Source organism: Macaca mulatta, chromosome 7, assembly GCF_049350105.2.
Source record: "Macaca mulatta isolate MMU2019108-1 chromosome 7, T2T-MMU8v2.0, whole genome shotgun sequence".
NCBI lineage: Eukaryota > Metazoa > Chordata > Mammalia > Primates > Cercopithecidae > Macaca > Macaca mulatta.
The window spans coordinates 147,690,831-147,708,910 of record NC_133412.1 but is presented as its reverse complement, the minus strand read 5'-3'; the positions used below and the strand labels follow the sequence as shown (position 1 = coordinate 147,708,910).

The 18,080-nt window shown below is 53.7% G+C and overlaps 1 protein-coding gene across 2 annotated transcripts in view; it reads left to right on the top strand.

Moving 5' to 3' along the window:
• The window catches only part of LTBP2 (latent transforming growth factor beta binding protein 2), a 113,983-nt gene extending 97,571 nt beyond the window's left edge, over positions 1-16,412 (top strand). The window contains exons 19-36 of one of the 2 annotated variants that reach the window (XM_015144131.3): positions 4,880-4,999; positions 6,024-6,146; positions 6,386-6,511; positions 6,859-6,984; positions 7,270-7,392; positions 7,493-7,618; positions 8,082-8,204; positions 8,865-8,996; positions 9,337-9,462; positions 9,969-10,112; positions 10,977-11,168; positions 11,289-11,372; positions 12,111-12,239; positions 12,560-12,697; positions 12,780-12,947; positions 13,233-13,514; positions 14,576-14,725; positions 15,135-16,412. In XM_015144131.3, coding sequence (XP_014999617.3) covers positions 4,880-4,999; positions 6,024-6,146; positions 6,386-6,511; positions 6,859-6,984; positions 7,270-7,392; positions 7,493-7,618; positions 8,082-8,204; positions 8,865-8,996; positions 9,337-9,462; positions 9,969-10,112; positions 10,977-11,168; positions 11,289-11,372; positions 12,111-12,239; positions 12,560-12,697; positions 12,780-12,947; positions 13,233-13,514; positions 14,576-14,725; positions 15,135-15,280 — 2,558 coding nt within the window. In that variant the 3' untranslated portion in view covers positions 15,281-16,412. The remainder of the gene's footprint in view (positions 1-4,879; positions 5,000-6,023; positions 6,147-6,385; positions 6,512-6,858; positions 6,985-7,269; positions 7,393-7,492; positions 7,619-8,081; positions 8,205-8,864; positions 8,997-9,336; positions 9,463-9,968; positions 10,113-10,976; positions 11,169-11,288; positions 11,373-12,110; positions 12,240-12,559; positions 12,698-12,779; positions 12,948-13,232; positions 13,515-14,575; positions 14,726-15,134) is intronic. The other variant, XM_077941395.1, reaches the window with a different exon arrangement.
• The last annotated feature ends 1,668 nt before the right edge of the window (positions 16,413-18,080 follow it).

The window sequence follows — 18,080 nt, the reverse complement described above, 5'->3', positions numbered from 1 at the left end:
CCTATCTCATGCCAGCTCTGAAGACCCCTGGCAGCTCTGCTGCCACCACATCCCTGTCAGGCTGGGGTGTCACAGGCTTGTAGGACGCCCAGGGTATATGCTCTCGAGACTGGCTGGGACAGGAAGAAATGAGGGTAAATCCATCCAGGCACAGTCCAAGAAGAACACGGCCCTGGGTCCAAGCTTAGGCTGAGACTCCTCCCAGCCTCTAGGTTTCCCTGGTTGGGACTTGCCTGCTTTCAGAAGGGCCTGGAAGTCAGAGTAAGAGCTTGTGTACTTTGTGAAAGGGCAGCCTCCCTTCCCAATGCCACTACCATGGAAGCAAAGTCCAGAGAAGCAAAGGAGAGAGGTGGCAGCAGGTGTAGGACAGACAGCTCTGCCTTCAGCCCCAGTGTGTCACCTCCCAATGACTCCTTCTTGGTCTTCCCGCTTTAAAACTCAGGCCTACCCATGACCAAAGCCAGAACCCACCTGCCTTGTCCTCCTTAGCACGATGGAGATAAGACAGCCTGGCATCTTCAGGAGAACAGAAAGTGATGGCACCCACCACTGACAGGTGCCTCCTGTGTCCCAGGTGGCTGGGTTAGGTCCTCGATAGATTACCTCATTTAAGCATCACAATGACGCTGTGAATTTGACATTAGACTTTATCAAAAAGAAAAGTAAAATGAGAGGAAATGAACCAAGAGAATACCAGAACATTAAAAACATCAGGTTTAGGCTGGGTGTGGTGGCTCACACCTGTAATTAATCCCAGCACTTTGGGAGGCCGAGGCAGGTGGGTCACCGGAGGTCAGGAGTTCAAGACCAGCCTGGCCAACATGGTGAAACCCCGTCTCTACTAAAAATACAAAAATTAGCCAGGCGTGATGGCACATGCCTGTAATCCTACCTACTTGGGAGGCTGAGGCAGGAGAATCACTTGAACCCAGGATGTGGAGGTTGCAGTGAGCCGAGATCGCACCACTGCACTCCAACCTGGGCAATAGAGTGAGACTCTGTCTCAAAAAAACAAACAAACAAACAAAATCAGATTTATATTAACCAGTCTGTGTTAAGGGCACAGGCTCTGGTGCAGACAGGCTTGGGTTTGGCTTTTGACGCATGTCTGGAAATGGAACTGTAATGCCCATCTCAGAGATGTTTGTGAGCGCTGGATAAGCTAATGTATACAAAGTGCTAGGCACTGTCTGGCACATACAGACCCTGAGTAAGTAGGGGAAACGTTACCGTCAGAGGGTAGTTCTTTTTCATGTCCAGGCTCCCCCATACCCCAGCCCTCTCCTTCCCTTCCCAAGGAAAGGTTCTAGACACACACCTCATCTGGGAGGTCAGGCAGAGTTCCTGGCCCAGGGCAGACACTCTGAGTCTGTTGAAAGAAAGAATGATGTAGCTCGCACACTTCTCCAGGTTTCCATCGGTAACCACAAACCCGGCCCATCACCCTGGGAGCCCAGTCAATTTCCTCTCCCTCTTTCTTCTTCCTCCAACTCAGAAACCACTCTCTCCACTGAAACTGAAAGTCTCTGGTAAAAGGCTGAGTGGTCTGGACAGAGGCCCGTCCAGCAGTCTCAATGGCATTTCCGTCGTACCGGGACTCCAGGTTCCCGCGGACAGGGGATAGACTTCCCTGCAGACCGCCAGGGCCTTTCATGTCGCCCAGCCATAACCAAGGTCACCTGAGCTTCTGGCCCCTGCCTGAGTGCCTTCCCCACCCCCACCCCATGCTCTCACAAGCAGCAGAGGTGAATGTCTGTACATTTCCTCATCCAAAGGCTGATCTGTGGTTAGAGAAGCTCCAGGATTCTCCCAGCAAACCGACAGCAGCTTGGCAAGCTGGTCTCTGGAGTGATTGTTTCCATGGGCCCTTTGGGGTCTCTTCAGCAGCCTTATACCAAAAAGACGAAGGGTGAGGTCTGAGGCGTACTCTCCCACTCTTTGGTCAGCAAACGTTTGTTGAGCACCAGCTGTGTCGGCCTTGGGCTGGGAACACAGGAAGAAAACAGATGGCTCCAGGCTTCAAAGACAGAGTATTAAAACCCTCCAAAACACACCATAATCTCAGATTAACATTCACACCCTAGGCCAGGCAGAAAAACTGGAATATTTCTGCATCCAGTGACTGGTTCCAGTCCAGGCACCAAGATGCTGGTGGGATAGCCTCAGGGTAGCTGGTGATAGAAGCTGCTTCATTCAGAATCTTCCTTTGGCTCCTTTGAATTGGCTTGGCTAATGGTTCAGTTATATTCACTTCCATCCAGGAGAGCCCTTCCCTGGCTCAGGTGGAGTCTGAGGGGCTGCTTTCATCTTCTGCCCTCCCCTTCCCGTTCACATGTGATCATCACTGGCTGGGGCTCTGGTCTGAGGAAGGGAACCAGCAGCGGCCTGCCAAGATAGACAAGGTTATGCTGCATTAACAAACAGCACCTATCTTATTGACATAGCAGCCAAGTTTGTTTGTTTGTTTCTTTGTTTGTTTTGAGACAGAGTCTCTTGGCTCATTGCAACCTCCTCCCCAACTGGGTTTAAGCGATTCTCCTGCCTCAGCCTCCTGAGTAGCTGGGACTACAGGTGCCCACCACCATACCCGGCTAATTTTTATATTTTTAGTAGAGATGGGGTTTCACCATTTTGGCCAGGCTGGTCTTGAACGCCTGAGCTCAGGTGATCCGCCCATCTTGGCCTGCCAAAGTGCTGGGATTACAGGCATGAGCCACCACACCCAGCAGCAGCCAAGCTTCTATCTCATCAGTGCCACATGTCCATTAGGGTCAGCTGGAGGCTCTGCCCCGTGTTTCCTCATTGGAGATGTAGGCTAAAGGAATAGCCAGTCTCTGTGGAAGAATAAAAGAGCACTCTGGAGCGTTGCACAAATTAAATGGTTTGGTCCATAAAATATCCATATCATACCCACTCACAGTTCATTGGCCCTCACTAGTCTCATGGCCCCACCCAACCACAAGGGACTAGGAGGCACCAGCTTACCATGGTGCAGAAAGTGGAGAGCTGGAATGCCACATGCATCCTAAATGCCCAGCATTAAGACACTACACACACCACCTCCAAGAGATGTGCCCAGCCTGTTTGGGGCAGGACAGACTTCAGAGCCCTTTGTTCCTGGCAAACCTTGTCTCCTTCCCACGTTGCCTGATCCCTGCAGGAAAGGTCTGAAGACTTCATTTTTCCTGGCATGGATTTAGGAGGAGCTTTGCCTCAATCTCGTTCTCTTCATCCTGGAAGAGGTCATCCAGCATCCCTGAAACAGGGATTGCTGCTTATTCTCAGTGGCTTTGTCCATCCTCCTTCAAGTACCTCGGCCAAGGCCAGCAGGTCATGGCACTGGCCTCCGTCTCTTGGGTGGCCAAAGTTACTCATCTTAGATCCTTTATTTTCTCCATCTCTGTCTTTACAGAAGCCCTTAGAATAGTTAAGATGATATCACCACAACTCAAATAGGGGCTGGGGCACCTACTTGTGGCTGCCCTCTTGCCAGAGATGAGCCTTATCTCAGTGTCCCCAAGATTATATGGGAATTGTGGGACTCTCAGTGCAGAGACCCACCTGAAAAACTACCTGTCCTGTGGCGATGTCCCTGTCTTCTGGACCCTCAGGCAGAAACTTTAGGCTTGAGAGGGTCCCAGTCCTCTGGGACAGAGGGCTTTGATGTGTCCTGACTTCTGGAAACCAAACAACCTCGGCGAGTACTTACTTTCACCCTCCCCTTTAGGGTCCATGTCCTCTCCTGCAGTGACAGCTGCTGGCTTTAGTCCCTCTGCAGAAAGCCTGTTTTCGGACCCTAGGCCTGCCTCCCACACTTCCTCCATGGGTGCTGAGTAGGTCTTCCTCTCGGGCAGTAGGACCTCTAAATCTGCATAAGCTGGTATACTTCCTCTAGGAGATGTCATGGGTAATGACAATTACCCATTCAGGAAGAAGGACCCCTCCTCTTTTCTTGGCCAATGGACCTGTTGTGAAGAGTGAGCCAGAGCCTTGATACCGGGCCAGAGGGGCATAATGTCCTCCGGCAGTGCTGACTCAGAGTTCAGACCCTGTGACAGGACCTCCCTCACTCAGTCCAGGTCCCCTGGGTGCCTTGATGATGAAGCCCATGATATGCCAGGTTACATGGGGAAGAGCCCTCTCCACGGCTCCGGGGAGAACTAGCTCCCTCCCCTTCCTGTTGCCACTCTCCCTTCCTGGGTCCCCTCATCCCCTGGGTGTCCAAGTTGGTGTCCAGGCTTACCCCTTCTGGCTGACTTTCCTGGATCTCACCAGAGTGGGTGCCAGGATCCCTACGTGATTCCTGGCTGGAAGAAATGTCTGACAACTCTGCAGCAGAGAAGCTTTGCCAGCTCTACCCTGCAGTCTGCACTCAGCCTCAGGGCTGGTCTTGGCCATATCCAAGATTGGGGCTTCCTCCATGGTCCTCGTTTCCTGGTGCAAGGAAGCCCAAGTTGCCTTCGCTGCCCCTCTGATGATCTATTCTGGAGCCTCTGGCAATCCAGTGAGCTGCTGTGCCAAGCACGTCCCAGTAATGGTCACTGCTTCTAAAGGATTAGGAATTCGCCAGGGGATAGATGAAAGCCCATCCCAAACAGTGGATCCTCTGACCCTCCCACAGCTGGTGGTAACCACAGCCTACTGCACCCACCCAGGGAGTCTCCCTTTCTAATTTTTAAGTTATTCCATCTCCCTCTTTTGTCCCGGACAGTGGGTGAGAGGTGGAGTTGGGAACACAGGGCAGCTGTCATTCTTTCCTAGTTTTTGTCTGTCCATCCCTCTCCCCAACCAAGGGCAGGGACAAGGATTTGCTGTGTCACAGACCTACCCATGTGCTATGTTCCCAGGGATGACCAAGGGAGGGGCTGCTGTTTTGCAGATATCAACGAATGCCGTCACCCCGGTACCTGCCCTGATGGGAGATGCGTCAATTCCCCCGGCTCCTACACTTGTCTGGCCTGTGAGGAGGGCTACCGGGGCCAGAGTGGGAGCTGTGTAGGTGAGGGCTGCTGGCCAAGGCACTGAGCAGGCCATTCGGCCTTGGGACCTCTGGTTGAGCCCACACACAGAGAGGGAAAGAGGTGGGCAGAGGGAGGTGGCTTGGAGGCTGTTGTCCTCCATGATCTAGCTGGGTTCCCAGATGACTCTGGGCACAAGTCACCAGGGCTCTGCCCTCTGAATCAGCTAGGGTGGGGCCCTTTTCTGCTCATTGGCCGTATTCATTCTGGAGTGACTGCCCAAAGTCCCAGCAGCTTCTGTGGCTGGATGCTGTGGTGGAGCGAGGAGCCTAAGGGTCTTAGAATGGGGCCAGGCCCCTCTGCAGTTCCCAGGGAGGAGGGGTCTCCTGTTCTTCTGCACCTCTAAAGCAGCGTCTAAACAGCCCGCCCACCGCACAATGGGGTGCTCCTCCCTCAGAAGGGCAGCAGGTCTGCAGTAGGAGGCGTGTGCTCTTTTCCTGCAGCCCCCTCAGGAAGAAAGGCTCGGGTTCAGAATGCTGGGAGGGACGGAGTGTTGAATAGATGCTTTGAGGCTCTGGAGAGGGCAGACGTTTCCCAGGCCCTTGAGGCTGCCACTCAGCCACCTCGGCATGACTGGCCTCTCTCCACACTGCCCACCCACCCTCTGAAGCTGCTTGTTGGGTTGGGATCGTGGGTTGTTGGGTTGGCAGGTAGGAGGTCATGTAGGGTTCCTGGCACACACAGTGAGGGGAGTCAAGGGTCTTGGACACATCCTTCCAAGTATCCTCAGATGAGCCAAACCAGCCCCAGGGCTGGGGGACCTGGCCCCCTGCGTGGGTACATGCAGAGTGCTCTGAGTTACTAGATAGGGCTGAAGTGAGCCCGGGGGATAGGACGCCCTGCCCTGCCTAGGAGGGAACATGGCCTCATGGCCTCCCCCGGGTGGCCTGCAGCCCCTCTGAAGGCTGGTTTCCCGGCCTCATAACTGAGATGCTTGGAGCTTGCCAGCGGGGGCTTTAGCACGGGGAGGAGGCCAGCCCACCATCTAGGACCTCTCTCCCACAGATGTGAATGAGTGTCTGACCCCCGGGGTCTGTGCCCATGGAAAGTGCACCAACCTAGAAGGCTCCTTCAGATGCTCTTGTGAGCAGGGCTATGAGGTCACCTCAGATGAGAAGGGCTGCCAAGGTACAGAGATGCTGAAGTACCCCTTCTCCACAGGCCAATCCAGCTTGTGGCTCCCTCCCCTCTGCACACCACGCTTGGCGCCCTGAATCCACCCCTCGCCTTGCATCCCTATCCACACTGACCTAACACATCCCTGCCCAGACCTGTCCTTCCCCCACCCCTGCCTACCCACCAGTCTCTGGCTGTCCTGGCCTGTCTGTCCTGCAGAGTCCCACACAGAATGCAATGCCCTGTTTCAGATGTGGACGAGTGTGCCAACCGGGCCTCATGCCCCACAGGCCTCTGCCTCAACACAGAGGGCTCCTTCACCTGCTCTGCCTGCGAGAGTGGGTACTGGGTGAATGAAGACGGCACTGCCTGTGAAGGTAACCCTGGGGAGGCAGTGGTGGAAGGGGACAGAATATAGGCAGTCTTACCTCCCGAAGAACACTTCATTTGTCCCCAGTTTGGGGCTGATGTCGAGGGGCTCCAGGCTAGGCTAGAGGACCCCATACATGGACTTGGCCCCAACAAGAGCTTATATTATCATAATCCCCAAGTTCAGAGTGAGGACAGGAGGAAAATCCAGTCACAGAGACAAGAGAGAAGCTGAGGGCAGGGCTGTCCCGGGAGTGTTCCAGGGGCTCAGAAAGGGAGGCCACGGTGAGGTTCCTGCATTGCCCGGGGAGTGGGAGCCCTCCTAGGTCCCTGGGTGAGCACTGTCTGTCTGCAGATCTAGATGAGTGTGCCTTCCCGGGAGTCTGCCCCTCAGGAGTCTGCACCAACACGGCTGGCTCCTTCTCCTGCAAGGACTGTGATGGGGGCTACCGGCCCAGCCCCCTGGGTGACTCCTGTGAAGGTATGAACCTCCAGGTGGGAGAGGACACAAATGGGATGCCCCTCTGTCAGGGCCATGGTGAAGCCCAGCAGGTGGGGGGCTGCTGGGGCTGGAGGAGCTGCCATCATCCTGCTCCCCAAGAGTTGCTCATGAGCTTCTCCCAGCTGTGCTGCCTCACGAGGGGATGGTGCCCCTGTGGGTCCAGCTCTGCAGGCAGGTGACAGGTCCTCTGGAAACCTCCCCCTTGGCTCCTGTCCTTGGGAGGTGCTGCCATCGGCTGTCTTCCTCCCCTGTGTGGCCCTGCAGATGTGGATGAGTGTGAAGACCCCCAGGGCAGCTGCCTGGGAGGGGAATGCAAGAACACCGCAGGCTCCTACCAGTGCCTCTGTCCCCAGGGCTTCCAGCTGGCCAATGGCACCCTGTGTGAGGGTGAGTGACCCAGGTCACCCTACTGGGGTTGGGGGGCATGAGTGTGTAGGGAGGCAGGCACATCCCCAGCAGACACCCACTCCCCATCTTTTCCCTGCAGATGTGAACGAATGCATGGGGGAGGAGCACTGCGCACCCCACGGCGAGTGCCTCAACAGCCACGGGTCTTTCTTCTGTCTGTGCGCACCCGGCTTCGTCAGCGCAGAGGGGGGCACCAGCTGCCTGGGTGAGAAGCCAGCACAGCTACCTCTACCGGCCAGGAGCATGGGCGCTAGAGGCTAAGACTAGAGTAGTGTCCCTTTTAATACCAGTACGGAAAGCAAGTGCTCACGGCCCTGCCCAGGGAGGAGAAGATGGGAGCGAGGAGTGATGTGAGGGAGCCTGGTGCTCAGCGAGGGAGGGACTCAGTCTCTCACCAGGGCCTCCTCACGACGTTGACAGCAGGCAACTCCAAACTCCGAGTGTCACTTCTCCCCTTTACAGAGCTTCAGTTCCAGGAGCCCCTCCTCACCCCCCACCCCCACCCCGGCGCCCACCTCCCACAGCCTGGCCTCTGGCTTCCAGCCCTTTCCTACATAAGCCACTCCCTGCCTCTCCTATGGGCTCCTCAGGGCCCAGAGGAAGGTACACAGGACCCTAACAGGGAAGGGACCCATGGCTGGGTCTGCTGACAGCCATCTCTACTGTAGATGTGGACGAGTGTGCCGCCACAGACCCGTGTCTGGGAGGGCACTGTGTCAACACCGAGGGCTCCTTCAACTGTCTGTGTGAGACTGGCTTCCAGCCCTCCCCGGAGAGTGGAGAGTGTGTGGGTAAGGGCTCTGGGGGGAGGGGACAGGGCTCTGCCCATGTCTGCCCAGCTCTACCCTGCCTGGTCCTCAGCTCCCGTGGAGCAGAGCACTTTCCACAGATGCAGTGTCCAACAAATAGTGCATGTATTGAGACTCAGGGCTCAGGGGCTGTCCAAGGATGACAAAATGAAGACAACCAGCATCTTCGTGCCGGCACACAATCTAGTTTTAAAGGCCAAATTGATTCAATAGACATTAAACACCTGCTATGCTCAATGTCTTTTGCTAGGACAAATAGACAGTTAAGGACGATCTTGAAATTGAGCAAGGGAGACAGATATGAAAACAGCTCTCTGTAATACACTATGCTGAAGGCTTCGTGTAAAGAGAAGTACAGTGCTGTGCTGGTAGGGATCGGAGACAGATGGGGCGGCAGAGGAAAGGGAGTGTCACAGAAGGCTAGGAGCTCACTGCTTCCTAAGTAGCATACGGTTCTCTTCCCAGATGCTCAGCCCTGCAGGGGCAGGGGAAATTGTCCTGATCTTGATGTGCTGGGGTTGGGATGAGCACAGTCATTTGGAAAAGATCAAGAACCCTGGAGGTTGTGGGGCTTGACCCTGTGGGACCAGAGCAATGACCTGGCCATCTCTGTCCTCTCTCATGGCATGGCTCTGGGGACAGATATCGACGAGTGTGAGGACTACGGAGACCCGGTGTGTGGCGCCTGGAAGTGTGAAAACAGCCCTGGCTCCTACCGCTGTGTTCTGGGCTGCCAGCCTGGCTTCCACATGGCCCCGAACGGAGACTGCATTGGTGAGTAGGGAGGGAGGAGAGAGAAGAGAGAGGGCTGAGAAAACCTATTTTTCATATATTGAGCGAGACATGATTTTCTCCTGAGGACACGATTTTTTGCAGCTGATTGTAGTTTGTATATTTTCCATCCAGCAGAGCTTACGAAAAATGCCACAGGACTGTGAATGTTAGGGTTTTCTTATCCCTAACAGGGTTGAGAGGCTGCTTTTCACAGGTCTTAGTGCCAATAAGCCGAATAAGTATTTTCAGCAGAGAACGAGAGAGTGTGCGTGTGTGTGAGAGAGTGCACACGCACACGCACACGCACACACCCTCTACCGTGGTTCCAACTGTCCCGCAGACATAGACGAGTGCACCAACGACACCATGTGTGGCAGCCATGGCTTCTGTGACAACACTGACGGCTCCTTCCGCTGCCTCTGTGACCAGGGCTTCGAGATCTCTCCCTCAGGCTGGGACTGTGTGGGTGAGGAGCCTGTGGGCTACCCACGGTCTGGGCCAGGGAAGGGAAGGCCCTGGGGTCCTCCTCCTGAACTGGTCCTGGTCACGTGGCTCCATCATGGGTCCTCAGAGCATGGGCAAGGGAGGCTTCAAAGAAGAGAGAGACTTCAACTCCCCGCCCAGGGGCATGTGGGCCGGGCGGGTAAGGGGAAGCACAGCCGCACTCTGCCAGCAGGACAGCAGGTGTCCTCAAGCCTCAGGGCCTCAGGAGGCAGGAGGTTTGGAGAATGTGCACTGAGGGGTAACCCTTCCTCTTTGCACACTTCTGTGACCGTTTGCTGCCACTCTTCTCCTTCTCTCTTCCTTCCCATGCCCTCTGTCCATCAGTTCCTCCTCCCCGCAAATCTATACTCACTCTTGCTTCTTCCCCAAGGCCTAGCCTGCTTCTTTTGGGGACAGTGGGCCGGAGTCGGGGGCAAGGGGCACGGGCTGCCTCTTTTCTGCCCATGAGCCTGTTCTCACACCTGGCAGACGTGAACGAGTGTGAGCTTATGCTGGCGGTGTGTGGGGCCGCACTCTGTGAGAATGTGGAGGGCTCCTTCCTGTGCCTCTGCGCCAGTGACCTGGAGGAGTACGATGCCCAGGAGGGGCACTGCCGCCCGCGGGGGGCTGGAGGTGAGGCCTGGGAGATGCATTATCCATGGCGACTCAGAGGTTTACAGAGAACGTGTCCCTCTGCATCCCTCTTCTAGCCTCTAGCCACTGAGGGGGACACTGGGCCAGGGCCTGGGGCAGCATAGGGAGGTACAGGTGGGGCCTGGTGCATGGAGGGGTGAGGAGGCTGAGGGCCACAGGCAGTGAAACCAGGACGATCCTAGAGGAGGCTCAGGAAACCCTGATGCTGACTTAGGATGACCCCAGGGACCACAGATTGAGCCTTGGAGGGACCCTGAATCCATCTAATCCCTGGGAACCTTCTGGATGAGAGAAGACTTGAAGCTGAGCTAAACTGGGCTCTCCCTTTCCCACTTCCCACCCCACCCGAGAGCTACTGGGTTCAGCCTCTCACGCCAGGCTGGACTAGGACTCAGCTGGCTTTCACTGCCTTGGGGGGAAAGTGAGGGAGACAAGGAAGGGTGGAAGGGGCTGGGGTACCTGTGAAGCAGAATGGACCACAGGGCTGCCCATATGGCATGCCAGCGACTGGGGGCAGCCCATCACAGGAGACAGGCGGGGTGGTGTACCGCAAAGAGCAGGGGCTTCGGTGAGGAGGAACTGGGGTCAGATCCCTGCCGCACTGCTTAATAGTTTAATCACACAGTGGAGGTGAGACCCCAAGCCTCTCTAAGCCTCAATATCTTGAGATGATAATTAGGCCACTTCTTAGGGTTGTCGAGAGCATCGGTGAGGTAATACAGGTAACAGCATTTTTTCCACTGTAAAGTGCTACACAAATGTTAAATTTAAGAAATAAAGTGAAGGACTATTGACCCCTCAGAGGGTCATGAACAGACAGTAATAAGCATCTGTCACGCACAGGTCAGAGTATCCCTGAGGCCCCAACGGGGGACCATGCCCCGGCCCCCACCCGCATGGACTGCTACTCTGGGCAGAATGGCCATGCGCCCTGCTCCAGCGTCCTGGGCCAGAACACCACGCAGGCCGAATGCTGCTGCACCCAGGGCGCTAGCTGGGGAGAAGCCTGTGACCTCTGCCCGTCTGAGGACTCAGGTAAGGCCCAAGAGTTCCAGATCCTCGAAGGGTCAGCTCTGCAAGGTGACACAGAAAGAAGGGCAGAGAGGAAGGGGGCAAGGCCCTCCCCGCTCTGAGCTGAAGCACCTCTCTACATAGCTGAATTCAGTGAGATCTGCCCGAGTGGAAAAGGCTACATTCCTGTGGAAGGAGCCTGGACGTTTGGACAGACCATGTACACAGGTAACCTGCTCCATCCTCTGCCCCAAACTCCATTCACCTCAATGGGCCCAAGCCTGCTCCTCCACAGGGTTCCTGGGGAAGTTCTGCATCCAACCCTGGCCTCCCAGGTTGCCTCCACCTTTTCTGTCCCAGGGCTGACTCCCTGCAGAATGTTAGCTGGAAGTTCTGACCCAAGCTGCTCTTGGAGTGTCCACATGAGCCTCACCTCAGTTTCCCTACTCTCCCAAGTTTGTTTCTCCAGAAACAAACTATGATATCTTGACTAACTGTCACCCCCAGCCACATGTGGGCACAGGGACAGAGTGGAGAGCACTGCTCTGGAGGCCAGAGGCTGCGCTCATCTCCCTGGCCGCACTGATGAGGCCGGACACTCTGGGGAACCCACACTCACAGTAGGATGGTCCAGGTACTGCGCCCCTCAGCATCCTAGTCCTGAAGTAGTCCTGAGAAGGAAATGATGGAGACAGAGATCGCCTTCCTTGGGTGCTGGCTACGCGCTATGCACTTTTTTGAGCACCTCACACATATTAACACCTTTTCATCCTTATTACAACTCTAAGAGGTTAAGGAGCATGTAGGAACCAGAGGCAAGGCAAACTTAAGCAACTTGCCCAAAGCCACCCAGCTAGTAAGTGGCAGAGCTGGGATTCAAACCCAGCCTGGCTTTGGATTCCCTGCTCTAGGTACCCCTCATACTGCCTCTCACCTTCTTCTCACCTCAGCTCTGCCCTTCCACAGATGCGGATGAGTGTGTGATATTCGGGCCTGGCCTCTGCCCGAACGGCCGGTGCCTCAACACCGTGCCTGGCTATGTCTGCCTGTGCAATCCCGGCTTCCACTACGATGCTTCCCACAGGAAGTGTGAGGGTGAGGACACACATGATCCCTGCCCCACCCCAGGCCCACAGCTGAATAATGGCCCACCCAGCCCCTGCCAGCCAGTCCCATTATTGCTGAGAGTCTCCCTTCCTAGGGAGGCTGCCCACTGCAGCAGGCTGGTCCCAGGTGAAGGAGCTCTGGGCTGTCAGAGATTGTCCCCAGGGAGGGGCCTTCCAGGCTGGGCTGGGTTGAGGGGAGGGAGGCAGGGCACTAACTCTTCATTATCAGTGATAGGAAAACCCCCTTCCCTGAGGGTGGCCGGTGGACAGGCCACTTTGGCATCGCCCCACCCTTTCCTGCCTCCCCAGATCATGATGAGTGCCAGGACCTGGCCTGTGAGAATGGCGAGTGCGTCAACACGGAGGGCTCCTTCCACTGCTTCTGCAGCCCCCCGCTCACCCTGGACCTCAGCCAGCAGCGCTGCATGAACAGCACCAGCAGCACGGGTGAGTGGGCCTGAGCGTGGGGCAGCAGGAGAAGGGGACCTGGGCTGGGGGGCTCATGTGCCTCCGTGCCCTGTGCCACCAGAGGACCTCCCTGATCACGACATCCACATGGACGTCTGCTGGAAAAAAGTCACCAATGATGTATGCAGTGAACCCCTGCGTGGGCACCGCACCACCTACACGGAATGCTGCTGCCAGGACGGCGAGGCCTGGAGCCAGCAGTGTGCTCTGTGTCCCCCCAGGAGCTCTGGTGAGGGGGAGCAAAGGGGAGACCTTGCAGGGCTGGGCCAGGCTCCAGGGAGGGGGATGCCCTCACCTTGGAAGGGGGATCTAGAAAGAAGTAGCAGAGCAATCAGGCCCTGTCTTCCATCCCTGCTGTTTGGGGACAAAGTAGGGCAGTGGAGAGGTGGGGAGAGGATTGCTGCCAGGATCTCCCAGAGGGTACCAGTCCTTGCATGCTCCCAGAGACAAAGCCAACCAGGCTTTAGCTGGCAGGAGCTGGAACCCGGCTCCCTCTCTCCCTCCTCCCTGACAGAGGTCTATGCTCAGCTGTGCAACGTGGCTCGCATTGAGGCAGAGCGGGAGGCCGGGGTCCACTTCCGGCCAGGCTATGAGTATGGCCCCGGGCCTGATGACCTGCACTACAGCATCTATGGCCCAGACGGGGCCCCCTTCTACAACTACCTGGGCCCTGAAGACACCGTGCCTGAGCCTGCCTTCCCCAACACAGCCGGCCACCCAGGGGACCGCACACCCATCCTTGAGTCTCCTTTGCAGCCCTCAGAACTCCAGCCCCACTACGTGGCCAGCCATCCAGGTCTGTGTTGCTGCAAAAATGGGGAAGAGGTGGGCGCCAAAGCTGTTTCACTTCCATCTCCTCCACGTGCTAGTCATATTGCCAGCAGGGTGAGGACTGGGAAGGGGAAAGACATACCAAGCCAGAGGTCCCCGTTCACAGCTCGCTCAAGACAAGTACATACGCCCAGGTCCGACCCTAACAACTCTCATAAACTATCACAGGGACACAAAAAGGTACAGGACGCTGCCCCTATCCCAACCAACCTACAAGCTTCCTGTGGGGACTGACAGCGAGAGAAAGCTGTTCGCTGCAGTCTTTTTCTCCCTCCACGCCACCTACAGGCTGCAGAAGAACCTGCTCTAAGGACACCCAGCATTCACACTTCTGACCTGAAATGTGGATTAAGGTTTTCTAAGGACTTTAAAGGCCTACTGTGATGACTCGGTTTGTGAATGGTGCGATCCAAACACTCAGGCCTTGGAGTCTAATGAGGAAGTCAGGCCTAGCACTGTGCAATGCACACAGTATGCACCACAGGCAAAGCTATCACATCAAACTAAGATCACACCGCTGGGCAGGGTGGGGCATTTTCCATGGGGTGAAGGGGTGCTTAGAGAGTGAAGAGGGTTAGGGAGATCTGGTCGACTTTTTGCTTTGTGTTGAGCGAGACCCCTCTGCTACCAATGGTTCCCCACTCCCCAAAACAGTGTGAAGATTTAAACAAAACACCTCACCCCATCCCCACGTCCAAACCCAAAAACTATGTAACAACACACTCCCCCACCCACCGAATCCCAGCAGGAGCCAGGCATTGTGGAAGCAGCAAGTCTCAGCCTCCCTGGAGCCCTCATTTAAAGCCCAGAGCACCTCTCCCCATCTAAAATGACACACACTTTTTTTTTTCCCAAGAGTACTGCCTTTTGTTCTAGCATCTTTCCATGAGATTTTATTATCCTTTCTGCCCCCACCCTCAAAGTTCCACAGGGGCATCCTTTGTCCAGGAGGGCGAGGGTCCCAGCATTAGGGAGAGTCTGGACACAGGCCTCAGCCTCCTTCTCTCTCTGATTCCCTCCTCCCAGAGGCCCCAGCCGGCTTCGAAGGGCTTCAGGCAGAGGAGTGCGGCATCCTGAACGGCTGTGAGAATGGCCGCTGTGTGCGCGTGCGGGAGGGCTACACCTGCGACTGTTTTGAGGGCTTCCAGCTGGATGCGGCCCACATGGCCTGCGTAGGTGAGTAGAATTCTGATGGAGGAGTCAGGCTGGCCCACTGCCCACAGAGACGCCTGAACTCAGGAAGGCTGCAAGAGCCACTGCTGCCTCCTAGTGGGGCTTTCTGCATCAGGCTGGGAGGGAAGAAAGCGCCAAAGGAAGGTCTAATTGTGTGCTTTAGAAAGACGCTTCCGTGCAGGTTCCCAGACAAAAGACAAAGACAAGAGAGCACGGTCTTGGGCATGGTATGAGCTTGCTGCCCCCTGCTTTGTCCTTGAGTTGCTTGGTTTTGGGAAGTGACTTCAGCCTCTGGCTGTCACACTTAGGGTTTCACTCCAGGACAGGGGCCAGGGCTTAGTAACCAGAGGGGTGGAGGCAGCCAGCAGAGGCACTTGGGCTCCCTACAGCTCTCTCCTTTGTTTCCTCTTAGATGTGAATGAGTGTGATGACTTGAACGGGCCTGCTGTGCTCTGTGTCCACGGTTACTGCGAGAACACAGAGGGCTCCTACCGCTGCCACTGCTCCCCGGGATATGTGGCCGAGGCAGGCCCCCCCCACTGCACTGCCAAGGAGTAGCAGTCAGTGGTCAGTGTGGCAACTACTTGGAAATGGCCTCCAGTCACAGGCAGGGGCCTTGAGGATGATTTCCTAGCTGGGAAGACACTGCGACATCAGGCCAGAGGTTCCCAATCAGCCTTGCCTGCTTTCATCTCTCCCAGCTTAGCCTCTGGCTGTAAGCTTCGGTCACTGCCTCCATGCCCTTGCTTGGCTCAAGCACCACCAATCACTTTAATGCTTCAGCCACCGCATGAGGCCTTGTCCACCACCTTTCCTGGCCTTGCTATTGGATGTTTAACAAAGGATGGCCGTCATCCACCCTCCCAAGCTGTGCAAGCATGCAAGGCCCTGTGGCCTCACACTGCAGACACCCCTTTCCAGCCACAATCCACCATCATCCTGATGATCCCACAACTGGGACAGAGGCTACATCTGCCCTAGGGAGGTCCTTCAAAATCTGTGGAGCAAGAAAGGATTTGGGGAAGCTTGGGGACTGACTCCAGCGCCTCCCAAGAACCATCACCACCACTCAGCCAATCTGTTCTGGGCCCTGATTTTGCCACACCTCCAACCTGTAGCCCATTCTCTGACCCCAAGGAGTGGCAGAAGATCCCTTCACTCAGAGAAGCAAGACTGATATTAGCTTGTTGAGTGTAAGAGACACAAATGAAGAACAAAGACCTGGTGAAAGCAGCAAGAGGACATTATGAAAAATATGTGGAGTTGATAAGAAAGGGGAGCCAAGGCTTTATATGTCTAAAGAAAATATTCAGTAGCTGTAAACATTCAAAATCCGCCCAGTGATAGCCCTTGTGCACCAGCAGCAAGGGCTGCCACGGGATAGAGTACCCATCTACAAAGACCTCTGTTACATAAACACTGCTTCTTACAGGAAACAAACCTCTTCTGGGCTCTCCTTTTGTGAAAACCAGTTTGATGTGCTAAAAGTAAAAAGTCTATTTTCTAGTGTGGTCTTGTTCAGAAGAAGCCAGATTTCCAATATTGTTTTTCCCCTCTACTCAGAAGCCCCTGCCCCTTCCCTTCAGAAAATGATGGCAGGCATTCCTCTGAGTTTACAAGCAGAGACTCACACCAACCCAAACTAGCTGGGAGTTCAGAACCATGGTGGAATAAAGAAATGTACATCTGGTCTCTTCTGGTTCTTGTTTTTATTTCATATCAAATCAAATTTCTTTACCATGTTGGCTAAGTCTAAATATTAGAGATGAGGCTGTGCCTACTCCCTGGCCAGCTCTGCTGATAGCCTATGATAGATTCCAATGGGAAATTACTCTTTACTATTAAAAGACAAGGAAAGCTCTGACTTTGCACTTCTCTGATGAATGGCAATGTAAATGAACAAGGCTCCATGTGACTGGAGCATGGAAGTGAATGCTGCTTTCTTAATTTAATCTGCCCTAGCCTACCTGCTCCTCTGATTATTAGCCATCACATAACTTATTGAATGCTTGCCATGTGCCAGGCACTGTGCTGAGTGCCATACATACATTTCATTTAATTATCCAATAATCCTACTTACTATTGTTTATTCTCAATTTACAGGTGAGGAAACTGAGACACAGAAAGCTTAAAGAATTTGCTCTATGTCCCTATACTAATTGAGATGTCTTCAGCAGACAAAACTAAATCACTCTTATGCATGTAAAAATATTCTTTCACTCATAATAAAAGAAATGCAACTTAAAATCATACTGAGATCCTTTTTAAAACTGTCAGATTGGCAAATATCAAAAAGCTTGTTAAGACTCCTAGCTGGCAAGCATGTGGGAAATAGGCACTCTCATAATAGCTGCCAGAAGTACATATTGAAGAGGACAATATGGCAATGCCCTTCAAAATTATAAAAGCACTAATTCTTTGATCCAGTAATTTCCACTTCTAGGAACTTAACCTTCAGATATATTTTCACCAGATAAAAAATGACATGTAAGAAGTTATTACTGCATCATTTGTAATAGCAAAAGATTAGAAACAATTGCTATGGAACCCTTAAAAAAGGTGGCTGTAAATTCCTTAAGAAAGATATCCAAAACAAATTAAGGGAAAAAGGGGGTTGCATAACAGCGTGTAACATAACACTGTCTGTCTAAAGAATGGGGAAAGAGAAGCGGTTGTCTGTTCACCTCATCCTTGCCACTTCGCCTTATACCTCACCATTCAGAGAACTTCTTACCATCCCCCAAATATATCCTGCTGGCACTACACCTTCATAACTGCTGTTCCCACTGCCCCCACAACACTCCAATCTTCGCCTTCCTGCCCAACCTTGAGATATTGCATGCATATGTACATATTTCCTTTGTTTAAAACACAAATAGCATACTATGCATGCTGTTCTGCACTTTGCTTTTTTTTTTTTTTTGCTTTATACTTGCAAGTAGAGCTGCCTCATTTCATTTTATAGCTGTATACTATTCCATTGAATGGATAAACCATTAATTTATTTAATCAGTCCCTTACTGACAGACATTTCCATTGTTTTCTGTCTTTTGCTATAAATAATGCTGTAATGAATATTCTTGTGCATATTTCACATTAATTTATGGGATTATATCTGCAGGATAAATTCTTAGAAACAATGGTGGTTTGTGGGAAGGGTGACAGGGTGGATAGGTACAGGATTGGGAGACTTTTCACTGTATCTCCTTTTGTATTCTTTTGAATTTTGTACCATATGTATCACCTATTCAAAAAAAATAAAATATTTTTAAATACAGTTGCTGGCCACAGATTGCTTAAATGCTCCCTCTCTTTATATATTTATCTGACTATAATTTACAACTAAAGCCAGGTGCTA